Here is a 14,501-nt window from a genome sequence, read left to right as displayed (position 1 = left end):
GATAAGATCCACCATTAGTTTCCATGGACTTAGAGGGGCAGTAAATTGCGTTTGAAGGCAACACACCAACAAAAGACAATGCAGGAAGAAGAAAGCAGAAAAACACCCGGTTCAGCATCGGCTCGGAACCAAAGGAGTACCCACTTTATTTTTCTTTCTGGAGATATGAATTTATCTTTGAGATGACCATGCATGGAAACGTACGTTCTGCTACTTTGCTTTAGTCCAGTCAAGTAAAAAAAGAGAAGCAGAACGAAACTGGGAACGAAATACGTAAAAGAGAGTTCCCGCCCAGACATCATTATCTTTCTATCCGTACGACAGTCCATCTGCATATAAACTCGCGCCGGAGATCGGTGGAGGCAAAGCTAAGAGCCCAAACAGCTCGACACAGACATAGACACAGGCCACAGCCAGCTAGCCACTTCCTTCTTCTAGTCCAGCGCCGGCGATGGATGCTCGTGCTGCTGCCGGTGGCGGTGGAGCCGCAGCTGCAGGGGAGGACGAGAACCTGGAGGCGGTCATCCGTACGCTGGTGAAGGTACACGCCGTCCTCGGCTTGGGGTTGGGGGCCCTGGCCTTGGCGCTCTGCATCGCCGCCCTTCACCCCCATCACCAGCTGAAGTAGCAGGGGATTGAGTGCGCGGCCACCGATTGGTACGCGGCTGTCATGCGGACGCATAGGCTGCTGTTGGTCCTCTCGTCCGGCGCCCAGGCGGCGGCCATGGCCAAGGTGGCCGCCTTCTTTCCGAATACCAGGAGGCTGCACGCCACCTTGCCCTTGGCCGTCAGCATGCAAGCCGTCAGCGTCCTCGCCTACTTCCACCTCTCCCGTGCCTTCGCCGCTGCGGCCGTCGGCGGCTGCCCTGCGCGCGTGCACGCCTACAAGGCCGAGTTCATCGCCCACGACGTCCTGCTGCGCCGCTCTACCTCTCCTGCGCCCTCGTCGCCCTCCTCTTGTTCGTTCGTGCCCTTTGACTCGTACGTAGTGCATGTTGATCCATGCCTAGGGAGCCTGTCCACTCCCTACCTACCTATGCTATGGAGTCTAGCTATCAGTACTCTGTCTACTAGTGACTGATTAGTACTCCCTCCGTTCCAAAATAGATGACTCAACTTTGTACTAGAGTCATCTATTTTGGAACGGACGTACGTGTGGCAAGAATTAGTATAGCTAGACCCCTCTATATTACTTGTGTCTCACCGTCTCTCTCTGAATCTGAAATCTGTTCTAGCTAGACAGATTGCTATAGCTGCTGCAATATTAATGTGTATTTGTGGCTCCTTTTCTTCTTCTTTGTTTCTTGAGATATGCAAAGAGTGCATGTAGATAGACAAATGTGCAATGCCGCTGAAATGTTGTGATTAGTGTTTTTGTGCTAGTTACTCAACATAAAAAGGCAATGTGGTGCATTTGTAGCTAGCTGATTGTTCCCACTGTGTGCGATCAGCTCCGTTTACATGTTGCTAATGTGGTGCGTTTGTCTAAGTTGATGGGTTGATGCCGCGGACAATGCATGTGCATGAATGCGGCGCTATGCCAAAACAGGCAAGGCACCTGATGCAAACCCAACCAGTGTCCGTTTATAAATAGATACAACTCTGTGTGTCATTACAGACACACTAAATACTTATGAAGAGACTCAATCTCCCTCATATAAGATGTGATGAAACTATGTGTTGCATAAGGGCTCTGGAATATGTCTTCATGGATCGCCTTACGCCGGGAGCTCCAGATTGCCAACAAAATTACTATCAATGTGGTGAACTTGTCCTCCGGCAGTTCTTCGTGCATTGTGAATAACCAATTCTTTGCACTTGGGTCCTGGTTGCGGCACATGTGTTCCATCATTGTCTCGTTGGACAGTTCTCATATGACGAGAAAGAGTTTTCCCCGCTTTATATTATATAAAGCAACCATCACCACATAACAACCGAGGCACCGATACAGACACACGCCACCCCCGCACACGACACACACACCCGAGGAAAGATACAAATGTGTTGGGCACCGACACACCACCCCACCGACAACCAAGCAAACTACAGATGTGCGGAAAGGACCGTTTGGTGCCGACGGGGACCTCCATCATGAGCAACCACAACGGAAGGTCAGGCGGACCACAACGACGCTAGGACTCCAAAACAGTGCCTCCCAGAAGGGTACGACCACAGATAGCCGCCATCGGCCGATCCCAAAGATTAAGCTTTCACCTGGACATGGACGGAATGGGAACGTCGTGACCAAGGCTTTGGGCTCAGACTTGCCCTCCGCCCTAACATGTACCCAGTCTCGGATGTCAAGCAATTCTTGTCAACATATGGGTACACTTTCCTAATAGCTGAGATTTGTTCAGGCCGGATAGACCCACAAAATGTCCCAGCGGCAACCTTTGACATGGCCATCATAGACCAACCAAATTGTGCATGTGCCAAACTGAATACTGAAAGCTACGCATGTGAAGGTTGAAGCTACTGCACGAATCTATCATTTGGACGAGGATGCAAGTGTCAGTGCCCACATCAAGGCAATCCTTACATTATGGATGGTTGCAAATGTGCGTCTCTTTCCGTGTCGGTCCTAGGCCGTGGCAAAAGGTGCGGCGGCCTAGGGCCCATTTTAAATAAAGTGCAAAAAAATTGGTTTGCAAAACAAAAACCAACATGGAAGGGGGGCATATGCCCCCCCCCCTCTCGGCGGACTTCACCATGTTGTATTTATTCAACAGTTATTTATAGTTGAATACATTATAATCATTGTCTGCATCATATAATCACATATAGATGATTGTATTGAGACTTTATTTGCCAACTAAAATTATGTTTTTAATTTTTTGTGTTAATGCCTTTATATTTTTATAATATACGATATATGTTATTGAAAGTCTACGTGTTAATATGTTAATGTTCATTGTGCCTCAGTCGCACTAGGGCCTCTATAATGATAGGGCCAGCCCTGTCCCTACAACACCCATCCACGCCATCACCTTTTCAAAATAACTTAGAAAGAGATTACCTTAGGTAACTTGATTAAAAATAGTAATAGCATGACATACGTCAATTAGGTTTCGTTTTCAATATTGTTAACAATGAACTGGGGTTTTGGGTGGTGGTGGGGGGGGGGGCTTTTGCTCTTTGGAATAACACTATGGTTATTTTCTTATGCAAGCAAAATACATTTAGAACATTTGATTACGGATTCGATTGCCGTAGTATATTTTCAGATTTTCCTCCCACTTCAAGAATATTAAATCCAGCATAGCAATAACTTTAAGATCTTCCCCGCAAAAAACAACACCTTTAATATCAGCACTTTCTGTAATAAAGCACTTGTGATACTTAACTCATAACTCTGGCACATTGCTTGCTGTAATAAAGCACTTGTGATAATTAACTCATAACTCTGACACATTGCTTGCTTCATCGCTTCATCATTTAGATAAACGACAAAATGAAAGGTCGTGTCTGAGCTGAAAAAGAAAATAGAAAACTCATTCATCACTACATATTGTGTTATGTATGTATGCCCGCGAAATCATGATCATCACATTGGGATGATAAACACAAGTGAGCTGTCAACTGAAGCACTGGACATCTAAAAATTATCTTTCAGATGTAAGGCATGAAGAATCAAACAAATGTGAAATATAATTCTTTCCTTATATTCATTAAAAAAGTAGGACTACCACGAGCATTAAACGTTCATACCCACTGTTCCCAATTCGTCGAAGTACAACCATTAATAGTATGAATCAATCAGATAACTGTTGGAATTATCATCCCGTGGTTCCAGCATTATACTACCAAAAATGATCATTGAAAAAATGATCATTGAAGGTAACTGTGGTACACAGTTTGATATCCCAAAAATTTAGAATTTTTGAAATTTCATGACATTTTTAAAATGTCATTTTCATATAGGGGTGTGTTTTAGAATTTTTGAAATTTCATGACATTTTTAAAATGTCATTTTCATATAGGGGTGTGTGGCACACATGAGTCCAATGCATTAGGCAACGTCGGGCGTGAAGCATCTGCAGTCACGTGTCCAGGCACGGGCGTGAAGCATCTGCAGTCACGTGTGCACAACAGCAGTCACGTGTGCACAACACTTAGCCACGCTAAGGTATGTAAGTTATGTGCGTGCACATGTGTGAATTTTCCAGGCGAGTGGTCTCCGGAGGCATGGGTAGGAATTCGTCTCGGGAGTAATGCTACACCTACGCACTCCCTCCGGTCCTTTTTATTCTGCATATAAGAATTGTTTGAAGTCAAACTTCATAAAGTTCGACCATATTTGTATGGAAAAATATCAACATCTACCATGCTAAAATTATGTAATGTGAAAATTTAAGTCATGCCGCATCTACTGATATTGATTTTACATTGTAAATGTTAGTATTTTTTCTATAAAGTTGATCAAATTTTATGAGGCTTGACTTTAGATAAATCTTATATGCGAACTAAAAAGGACCGGAGGGAGTACCTGGTTCTTAGCTACCCGCATGTGTAGTAGCATTTTCGGGGAGAGAGGGTACGAGGTCGTGAAAAGCGGTCTTATCAACATAGTTTGTCATGATCGTCGGGAGATAATTATTGCTCTGCTACACTGATACTGATACACCTGAACCGGTTACATACGCGCGCATACATACATGGCCGTGCTCCTACGTCCTCACTGGTACTGCCCGCCGGTGCCGGTCGCCGGCGCGGCGCCGCCGCCGACGCGCGGGTTATGGGCGGCGCTGGGCCTCCCGGTGCCCGTGGCGGCGCCGAGCGGCCGGCTCTGGGCCACGCCGGCCTCGACGTGGCCGCCAACGGGGGCGCCGCCCGGCACAATCCCCGGCGCGCCCTGCGACGGGTGGTACTCCCCGGCGCTGGCCCGCTCCTTGGCGGCGGCGTTGGCGAGCATGGCGTCCCGCTTGACCTCCTCGGCGCCGTGCACGCGCTCCCGCGTCCTCGTCTCGGCCGCCTCCCTGTCGGCGGCGCTGTGCGCCGTGGCCTTGTCCACCTGCCCCTGCAGGGTGGCCCGCGTCTTCTCCATGCCGGAGCAGGCGGAGGCGCCCACGTTCGCCGCCGCCTCCTTGGTGGCCTCCATGGCGCTCCTCCCGGCCTGCATGTCTAGTACAGTAGGTGCTCGAGCTTCGGCTGTGTGCGCTTTGCAGATTTTAGCGAATGCTATCATTCAATTCAACTGGTTGGGGTTTGGGAAGATGAGGCTGCGGACGGATTTATAGCGGGCACCATCGTCGGCAGCGGCGATAGACGTGGTGGCGACACGTTGGTCGTGTACACGAAGAAGCGTTCCTCTTTCTTTCTCCTGGGCGGTCCACGCAGGCTGGCGGGCTGGTGCCGTGGCGGGCTGTGGTCGACCAAAGATGCTTCAGGTCGGCGATGGTGATTTGCTGCCGACACGTGCGCTGCCAACATGGTGGCGTGGCACCCAGGAAAGAGGCTTCTTCACCCGTGGCTCCACCCCGAGCATTTTCGAGGTTTAATTTGAGACTTTGCCTGCATCCATGTCACTGACGATCAATGATTTTGAATCATTTTTTTAATGAAAAAAATTGCCAATTCAAAGTAACCTCACGGATAATTTATTGGTCCAGCTCGGGAGCTTGGAGTTCCAGGTTTCAAGCCTCAGCATGATGCTCAACAATGGTGTTCCATAACTACAACACATCTGCAGTTGCAATATTTGCCTTAGAGGATGAAATGATCGTCACTTCGTCAGAGTACAGACGCGACCCCTTTTGTACTTAGTTGCCTTGAGTATTCAGCACAGATTTGTCGTGTGACCTTCTTCGGCTCTACACAGTAGCTTGTCTTGGCAACAGATTCGCCCTTCAACCCGACGCACTGGACCAAACAAGCCTCAGCCAACAACAGTTCGATTACAGGACGCTTGGCAGTTGGCACTGCTATGAACACAGCATGAAACGAGGCATGTTTTCTTTACAAGGTGGTGCTACGAGTACAGCCTATAAAAATCAGGTCAGAAGAAACCTGTCGCCCTAAACGCCCCACAGCTCATGCAGTGAAATTACAAAGATAACAACAGCCGCTATACATGTCTACAAAGGAACGGTACTAGCTGAGCAATCTGAGGAGGAGCTATTCAACTTTGCCGAGACGTAGTTTTTTAGGCTATGCACGAGTTGTCGGATGTCATCTGCCCAAGACCATGTCGGAGGGTTCAGAGCTCGTATTGAGTTCAAGCAAACGAGAAGGGTTCCTCCTTCATGGAGAAGAACCTGAAATTTGGACAAGATGTGTAAATAGCAATAAATAACACAATAATAATGAAGTATGTGCACACGCTACGGGAGTGGGAGAGATCCTTATAGGTAAAATGTCCCTTTGCTCGCAAGTAATCCCGAGTTCTTAACTGTATAAGCTCCACTTTTAATTTTGTATGGTAGGTAGATTCTTTGGGTATAAGATCATCTTCTCCACTAGAATCAACTGGTGTTCTACTCACTAAACACATCCCAACGTGATAGACATATTGAAAACCACGTAGACATTGCAGAAATAGATCACAAAAAAAGCCTGTGAATCAAGAGGTTTAACATATAGATAACTCTGGAAAATCTGGTTCAAAATCTAAGACTTGGCATATTTGTGTTCACTCTGACCACGTACTCTAACCCATATCAAATATCCAGGTTTTTTTTTTCAATCAGCCTATCAATTTATCCGCCGGAATTAACTTAACTGATTTTCTTCAAAAATAACAACAATACAATGATGCTCGTCCAGTCAAAACATGTAACACTTCACTATCAATATAAAATGACCATATTTTCACCCCTATACTTTCAACTCATAGTATGCCACACAGATTGTTAGCCTCGGGTCATTGGCAAGTGGTCATTAAATCTCCTAGATGCATCAATAAGTTACTCCTTCCGCGACAAGAATTATGGAACACAGGATTATGCAAGGAAGAACGAACTTACCGTCAACCAAAGAGGAAGAAATCCTAAGACAGAAGGAAGTGCAGCAAAAACAATACAGGTTAAGGCAAGAGCTACGCTTTGCTTCACCTGTAAGGATGAACCTCAAAATTGTAAGAACCAGTAATATTGTATCTATAAGTGTTCCACACTGAGCTCAAAGGAGACATTACCAATGAAGTTGTTTGACGAGCTTTAGCGATACAAAATGGCACCACACATAAATTATCCTGCAACAACAGAACATCTGCAACAGCTACCGCTGTTGCACTGGCGCGTTGTGCTAGAACAATACCGACTGTTGCAGCTGCAAGAGCTGGTGCATCATTTATACCATCACCAACCATTATTAAACCTCCACCTGAAAATAAATGCAATGATACATAATGATTAGCCATCAGAAGTAACTTCCCTTGGGCCAAATAGTGAGCATATGGTGATATGACTGCAAGCGGAAACTTCTATGAGAAAAAGTTGGGCTGGCAAAAAGTAGAGTGCTTCAAATGCACAATAAACAGAGTTTAGTACGGGAAAAAAGTGCTGAGGACCTGAGGTGGTAGCTGGTAGGTTATAGATCACATACAATAGTAACTAGAAGTTGGAGGAAAACCATTTAGGCATTTGATCAAGCCATGCAACACGGAAGGAGGTGAAATTGAGTAGAAAGCAATCCAGTTTGTTTAAGTGGTGGGTGTCTAAGCTAGATATGTCGATAATGGAATAACATATGAAAGGGGAAAAAACTGTTGTAACCATAATTCATAAAACTGCCATTTGATAGTCACAAGAAACTTAAGTACCTCCCTCCCTTGAAACTGCTTTTACTTTGTTCAACTTGTCCTCTGGCTTTAAAGAGAAGTGAACTTCTTCAATGCATACAGCTTTAGCAACTCTCTGAGCACTTGATTCATGATCTCCAGTAAGCATCATGATTCTAAGTTTAGCCTTTTCTCTTAAGGTATATATAACTTCACAGACACCAGTACGGGGTTCATCCTCAAAGTGGAAAAGGGTTACCTGATAAGATACAGTGACCGGATAAATAATACATGGAAGGTAAACCTTCAGATAATCAACAACTTCTATGGTGATTTGGTTGTGATAATACATTCAAATGGATGTGGGCATGCAGCAAGAATATTTAGCAGATTTATTATGGGTAAAAGGCACTACAGCCTGCCATAACTTATCGTATATAGACCGACTTATGTTTTCATTTTTGCTTTGCTCTCCCAGTATATACCATACCCCAACCAGCCAAACGAAGAAAATAGTGTTCAACAAATCACACTTTATTATTGATGTGGGGCAACATATGAGCTTAGATTGCAACAAGTAATCCACCTTAGATTCCAAAACAATTCTCAAGCCTGCATTAACTTATCAATTAACATAATTATTATATATGAATGCTTACATGAATATCCCAAAGAAATAACTGTACAGCAGCATAAAAGAACATCAAAGGCATACTTATATGAGAAGATTTTTCTATCTCACCTTTTTATCTACTGAGAGAGCAGCTTGGACAAATTCAGGACCAAATGCAGAACACTTTACTGCCTCTTTTATTTGTTCAGATTCACCATAAGATCTGTATAGTGAAGAAATATATTCCACAGAACCGATAGATGCCTTAGCAAACTCATTTTCACTGTCTCTTGCCTGTAATAGAAATAGATGAGTGTCAACCTAACATACCAAGATCCAAGTTATCTTATGCTTCGTACTGACCAAACAACACACAATGTACATTCTAATTGTTCAATCTACGAGAAACATACCCATAGCATAATGAGTAAATAGGGATGCGATGAGTGTGTTGCTTATAGTAAATGAAAGATCAATGGCATTTTTCAATAAAACACTTTGACTTCTTCCACTCTTGCCTTTTCACCCAAACGAGATTATTAAACCAATTTGATCTACACCATCCAAACTTGATACATCATCTCATTATCCTGTTTTAAGGGTGTTCCTCTCATGATACAATTATGCAATTCAGCTAATACAAAACAAACCATCCAGCCAAATAACTCCATTTTTCGAAAACCACTCTCATTTATGAACCTTCACAACACCAAACACCAATTCTAGAGAGCATGAGAAATCCAAAAAAAAGAATTGTATATGCACTATATCGATTTCAATATTAACCTTGGCATATTTAAATTTAGAAAATACTCTCAAAATAAAATTTCCCTGCAAATTAAGCATATTTACAATGGTTTCCATATTCCAGAATAACAAACATTACATATAGAGATACAGTGGCCAACCCTGCCTGTCCACTGTGGCAGTCAAGCCTACAATAACAACCCACCAACAGAAAATTCTTCTTTGATATATCTACCAATTTCCATATGACTTTGCTGGTTGAAATATATGTCTAAGTTACACATACCTTTATGCCACTCAAAGTAGCAACAACTCCTCTACCAGGTAAGCTCTCAAAACTCTCAACAGCAACCACTGGGAGGTCTCTCCCAACAGAGTGTTTTAAAACTGCCCTGTGAATCATACAATCAATATCAAATTGCTGCTATAAATTATTCTACAAAAAATCATAACATACACGAGACTATAAAGAACATAAACTAAACATTATGAGCTTGAACATTAAGCTTAAAATAGTGGCAGGACACAATAAAGTTTACACCAAGTTTAAGGGCATATGATAGAATTCTTGTTGGCACCTCATCTATAAGCTAGTGAAAATCAAGCATGGTGCACACTATATTGGGATTGCAAGGATTCATCGTCACTGATTAGCAGTGGATTCATACCACTTTTTTCAACGTGTGTCGTGTGGACTCGTAGCACTTGAAGGACAGACTAGTCAAACATATCTTGCAGCTAAAATTAGAAAATACGTAAAAAAAAAGGTGTTGCATATTTGCATTCCCTCTTCCGTTTTTGCAAGCACATATTTGAATTTCACATTGAAGAAAACCACAATATTGTTTTTAAAGTACACTAGCAGAACATAGCAGATTAAATTGTACATTGGATGATTCTAGTCGACGTCAAACCAGACACAATTGAATACTAAAGTAATTACTGAGAAATAGTTTAAAATGAACTAGCAGATGTCTTTCATCAAAGCACTCTGATGAAAATCTGGCTATCAGCAGAGTATTGGCCTGGATGGCTGGATTGGCTATAAATTCAATGCAGGTATAGTAATTATCAATACATTTGACCCAAGGGAGCTAGTGTTCAAGGGGTTGCATAGTTCTAATTCATAATGATGCATGCAAAAAAAATAAAACAAATAAATATGACCCTTGGGAAAATTATCCATTTTCCTCACCTTCCAATAGGATGGGTTGTTCCTTTCTCCATAGCTGCAGCAACAGCTAGAGCTTCACTTTCACAGTTCGGAGTACAACAAGAAGGGTCAACACCATTACTCGCATCCAAATGTCCATGAATGGGCTCGATTGCTTTGCACATAAGCTTCCCAGTTGTTAATGTGCCTGTCTTGTCAAAAGCAATAGACTGACAAGAAGATAGGGCATCTAAGACATGCCCACCTTTCAATAAAATTCCCTACAGAGGAATAAAGAAGAGAATAATTCCACTATCACACTCCAGAAGAAGGTTCATTCAAGAAACAGGAGCATGGGTCATAGTAAATGCTACTACAACCAAGATACCACAGTTTGATAAGATGGGCTCAAAGTAATAACTGATATCTTCCCATGCACACAGCAACAGCACTAATATAATTGTAGAACAACAAACAATTCAGATTAATATGCTCTTATCTCTCACAGCCCTTGTGCACATAACCATAGAACAGAAAAATGAGTCGAAAATAACCCAGTAAAATACTGATAAAAATTAGAATAAACAACTAGATGATGTCACAAAATTTAGAGGTCGAAAAAGCACTGCTTATACCAACTGAAGAAAATAAACAATAAAGCTAAGAACGTTGAAACTTTCAGACAGTACCTTACTTGCAAGAGAACTGATTGCAGTGGCATATGCTAATGGAGCTACTGCCAATGCACACGGAGATGCAGCCACCATAAGTCCTAATCCACGGTAAATTGAACCCCTACAAACTAAAGAAAATGTCAGAGCACAGAAAGCTCAATCCTAGAGTCCAGTGCATCAGTTCAGTACAAATTGCCAAATCATCAGTACTAAGCTTTCTGAAGCATGAAGTATTTGTAATAACACCAATACAGTATGTCATGTGACCTTAGGGGAATACCTGAGTTACCGAAAAAGGGCCAATTAAAGAGGAATGGTCCCAGTAGTGCAACAGCCAAAGACAGAGCCACGACAACTTTGCTATAATGCTCCCCAAACTCATCTAACCATCTTTGCAACTTTGGCTTGTTTAGCTGGCCCTCTTCAGTCAGCTGGACAATTCTGTTGAGTGTTGAATCCTCCCATGATTTGGTCACCTAGAACAAAGGTAACCGAATAAGAGCATGAAAAGCTAACATTCTGGAAGGAGACACGCCAAACGTAATAAACTGCGCTAACTTAATGCTATGTTAGGAGAAAAAGGAATAGCATATTTGTTGCTAGTAACTACCAACAAATACAATTAGGTTTGTCCATTCTGTAAAAATTAATTAGGTTTGTTTCTCATTTTCTACAATATCACAGAATGATGTTTCCTGTCAGTCTGGAATGGTTTCATCTCGTCAAGATGGCTATGCAGTACCAACCATGACTAGCAAGTTAAATATTACAGACCTGTTATTAAATAACTGTAATCACGTTTGTGCGTGAGCAGTATAGCAGTACATACACATCCTAATACCCTATTTACGAGAATAAAGCAAGATAAGAAAATGAAGCATTCAGGACTAATGAACAAAACAAGCAAAGAAAAATGAACTTGGAAACGATCTCTTCGCTGAAAAAAGAAAAGGCCTGACCTTTACAATCATCATTCCTTCCAAATTCCTGGCTCCACCTGGTATAGCATCCCCCACAGTTCTCTCAACAGGTTTTGTTTCACCAGTGAGGTGTTCTATGGTGATTGTGGATGATCCTTGGTAAACTTCTCCATCAACAGGCACAGCCTAATGAATAGAAGAACTGCGCCACAATGAGATAAAATTCCCAACGAACTAGACTAGACAAATAGCATCTACATGAAAAAGGAATAGAAGAAGATAGGATATAGCATTATGCTCAGTTAGTAACATGAAGACAGTCCAATTGAAAGAAAGATAATAACAATGTGATGATTGTGAAGAGGCTATGCAATGAACAAAAAAAAATAGGAATACAGGGAGTTTTAAATAAACAAACAACACACCTCACCAGCTCTGACCAAAATATGAGAACCCACTTCAAGGTCATGCACAGGAACTTTTGCATAATTTAGATTTGAAAAGTGTGCTGACTCGTCTCCACTTGTTTCTAACAACAGTGCAAATTCTGGATGATTTTCCTTAAGTTCCCTCACATCATACATTGACTTGCTTGTAAAGTACTCTTCAGCTAAAGAAATAACGACAAAAGAGAAAACTATCAGTGAATTCATAAACATGAGCCAAAATGGGGAGAATTTCGAAGAGCGTCACAAATATGTACCGATATGAGCTAAGTTAAACATTGCAAGAAGTAAACCACCCTCCAATGAGTTTCCCATAAATATAGAAGCAAATGCTGCAAGAGCCATAAGTACATGGATATTTATTTTGCCATCTGCAATATCTACAAGAGCGTCAAGTGCTGCAGAAACCTACAATGAAAACAGGAAAAATGTCACATAAGCATTTCACAGACAAGCAATCTCAAAGCAACAAACATCTATTTTTTCTGTATTAAGGAGCAGAGCCAGCATAGCACTTCCCTGTCCAATGGAATGTAGCTAGACCGATTTTCTTCGCAAACAGTGGCTCTAATTGTAACAAACCACTATAGAAGAGATTTCTGAAGTTTGGAAATGAAATTTTCCATGGTGTGCATTATTAGCGAGTAATTGATATACCTCCTCATTTTCAATTTTTATTTTGAGTGTTTCTTCGTTGGTCTGCAGTCTGCTGGTAGACCTGATATGCAGCCTGCACTAGATGACTTAGACTTACGAAGCCTTTTATCCCAAACAAGTTGGGGTAGGCTAGATATGAAACTCTTTCACGAGGACTTCCCAGGAGGTCACCCATCCTAGTACTACTCTCGCCCAAATGGGTTTCATACCCAAAAGACTGGCTAGTTTTTACGTTGGCTCGCCAAGCCTATCACAACCCTTAGATATGAAACCCTTTCACGAGGACTTCCTAGGAGGTCACCCATCCTAGTACTATTCTCGCTCAAATGGGTTTCATACCTATGGGACTGGCTAGTTTTTACGTTGGCTCGCCAAGCCTATCACAACCCTCCTCCTTTACCCGGGCTTGGGACCGGCTATGCCTAGAAGACATAGGCGGAGTTGCAGCCTGCACTAGATATTACCCCCAAACCAGTACTACAGGGTCTGTTTGGATCGCAGCCCGCGGCTGCCCTACCAAAGTTTTGGCGTTGACCGCTAGTATTGGCCGCTGTTTGGATCGTAGCCAGTTTTTGCTGCCCATGCCAATTTTTTGGTCGTTCGTTGAGATTCAGCGCCCGCGCGTTGGCGAAACGGCGGCGGCCAAAACCTTCGCCAATAATTTGGCGAGCCCGATATTGGCGGGGCTGGTGTGGGCGTGAGCCAAACAGCCCCACAGTATCAAAGTTATCAACTCAGGTGTTCAGAAGTTTTGTTGAATTCACACTGGTCAATTTTATCAGCTTGAACAAAAACTTTAAGGTTCCATAATGGTATCACATTAGCAGTTCCTCCGTAATCTCTTAAGAGCACATTTCTCAACAAAATTCAATGTCATGAAATGAAAGCATTCACTAAAACTTCCTCTGATGAACAAAATCCTCAGAATATGCTTAGAAGTCAATTGAAGTTACAACGGCATGGTTCTAACTAGATTGGCATTGGTACTTCAACTGCTCCTATGTACTCCTAACTTATAGAAACTAACAGCTGGGAAGCGTCAGCGGATCTTACCCCGACAAGAGGGAAGGCGATGGCGATGAGCGCGGCCGGCAGGCGCCCGACTGAGTTGAGCAGCGGGACGTGCGGGCAGACGGCGGCCATCAGGAGAAGGCCGAGGGAGATGCAGCAGAGCTGCAGGTGCTCCCGCAGCGCGTCGGCGACGTCAGCCCACCCGATCGCCCTCGCCATCCGCATGACCGCCGCGCCCCCGCCTCCCCCTTGCACGTCCACCCCGCCGTGGCCGTGGCCGTGTCCATGGTGCCCGTGGCCATGGCCGTGCCCATGCCCGTGGTGAGTGTGCCCGTGATGATGGTGGTGGTCGCCGTGGGCGCGGGGGGTGAAGAGCAGGGAGCGGCGCGAGGCGAGGAGGAGCGGGGGCCTGGGTGCTAGGGACAGCGACGCGGAGGGCAGGTGGGGGGCGCGGCGGCGGCGGAGGTGGGGGAAGGGAGGGGGCCTCGAGACACGGAGGAGGTGCGCGGGGCGCGGGAGCGGCGGGGCGGAGGAGGAGCACGCGGCGGAGGCGGTGAGGAACT

General features: G+C 43.9%; 2 protein-coding genes across 2 annotated transcripts; both read right to left on the bottom strand.

The window, feature by feature from the left end:
• Positions 1 to 4,576: 4,576 nt before the first annotated feature.
• LOC123156713 (late embryogenesis abundant protein 46) lies at positions 4,577 to 5,309 on the bottom strand. The gene has a single exon (XM_044574874.1). It carries the CDS (start codon positions 5,183 to 5,185, stop codon positions 4,676 to 4,678), a length of 510 nt encoding a protein of 169 aa, XP_044430809.1. The 5' UTR covers positions 5,186 to 5,309; the 3' UTR covers positions 4,577 to 4,675.
• A 360-nt stretch (positions 5,310 to 5,669) lies between these two features.
• On the bottom strand, positions 5,670 to 14,453 carry LOC123156712 (probable cadmium/zinc-transporting ATPase HMA1, chloroplastic). Its single transcript, XM_044574873.1, has 13 exons — positions 13,981 to 14,453; positions 12,528 to 12,678; positions 12,250 to 12,434; positions 11,864 to 12,010; positions 11,185 to 11,380; positions 10,920 to 11,032; positions 10,273 to 10,511; positions 9,364 to 9,469; positions 8,460 to 8,624; positions 7,760 to 7,976; positions 7,133 to 7,320; positions 6,963 to 7,049; positions 5,670 to 6,254 (listed from the first exon to the last, which is right to left on the bottom strand). The coding sequence occupies exons 1-13, from the start codon at positions 14,161 to 14,163 to the stop codon at positions 6,075 to 6,077; spliced, it is 2,157 nt and encodes a 718-aa protein (XP_044430808.1). The 5' UTR covers positions 14,164 to 14,453; the 3' UTR covers positions 5,670 to 6,074.
• Positions 14,454 to 14,501: the final 48 nt, after the last annotated feature.

Source organism: Triticum aestivum, chromosome 7B (genome assembly GCF_018294505.1).
Source record: "Triticum aestivum cultivar Chinese Spring chromosome 7B, IWGSC CS RefSeq v2.1, whole genome shotgun sequence".
Classification (NCBI taxonomy): Eukaryota; Viridiplantae; Streptophyta; class Magnoliopsida; order Poales; family Poaceae; genus Triticum; species Triticum aestivum.
Note: the sequence above shows the minus strand (reverse complement) of the source record. Positions and strands in the feature narration are given on the sequence as shown.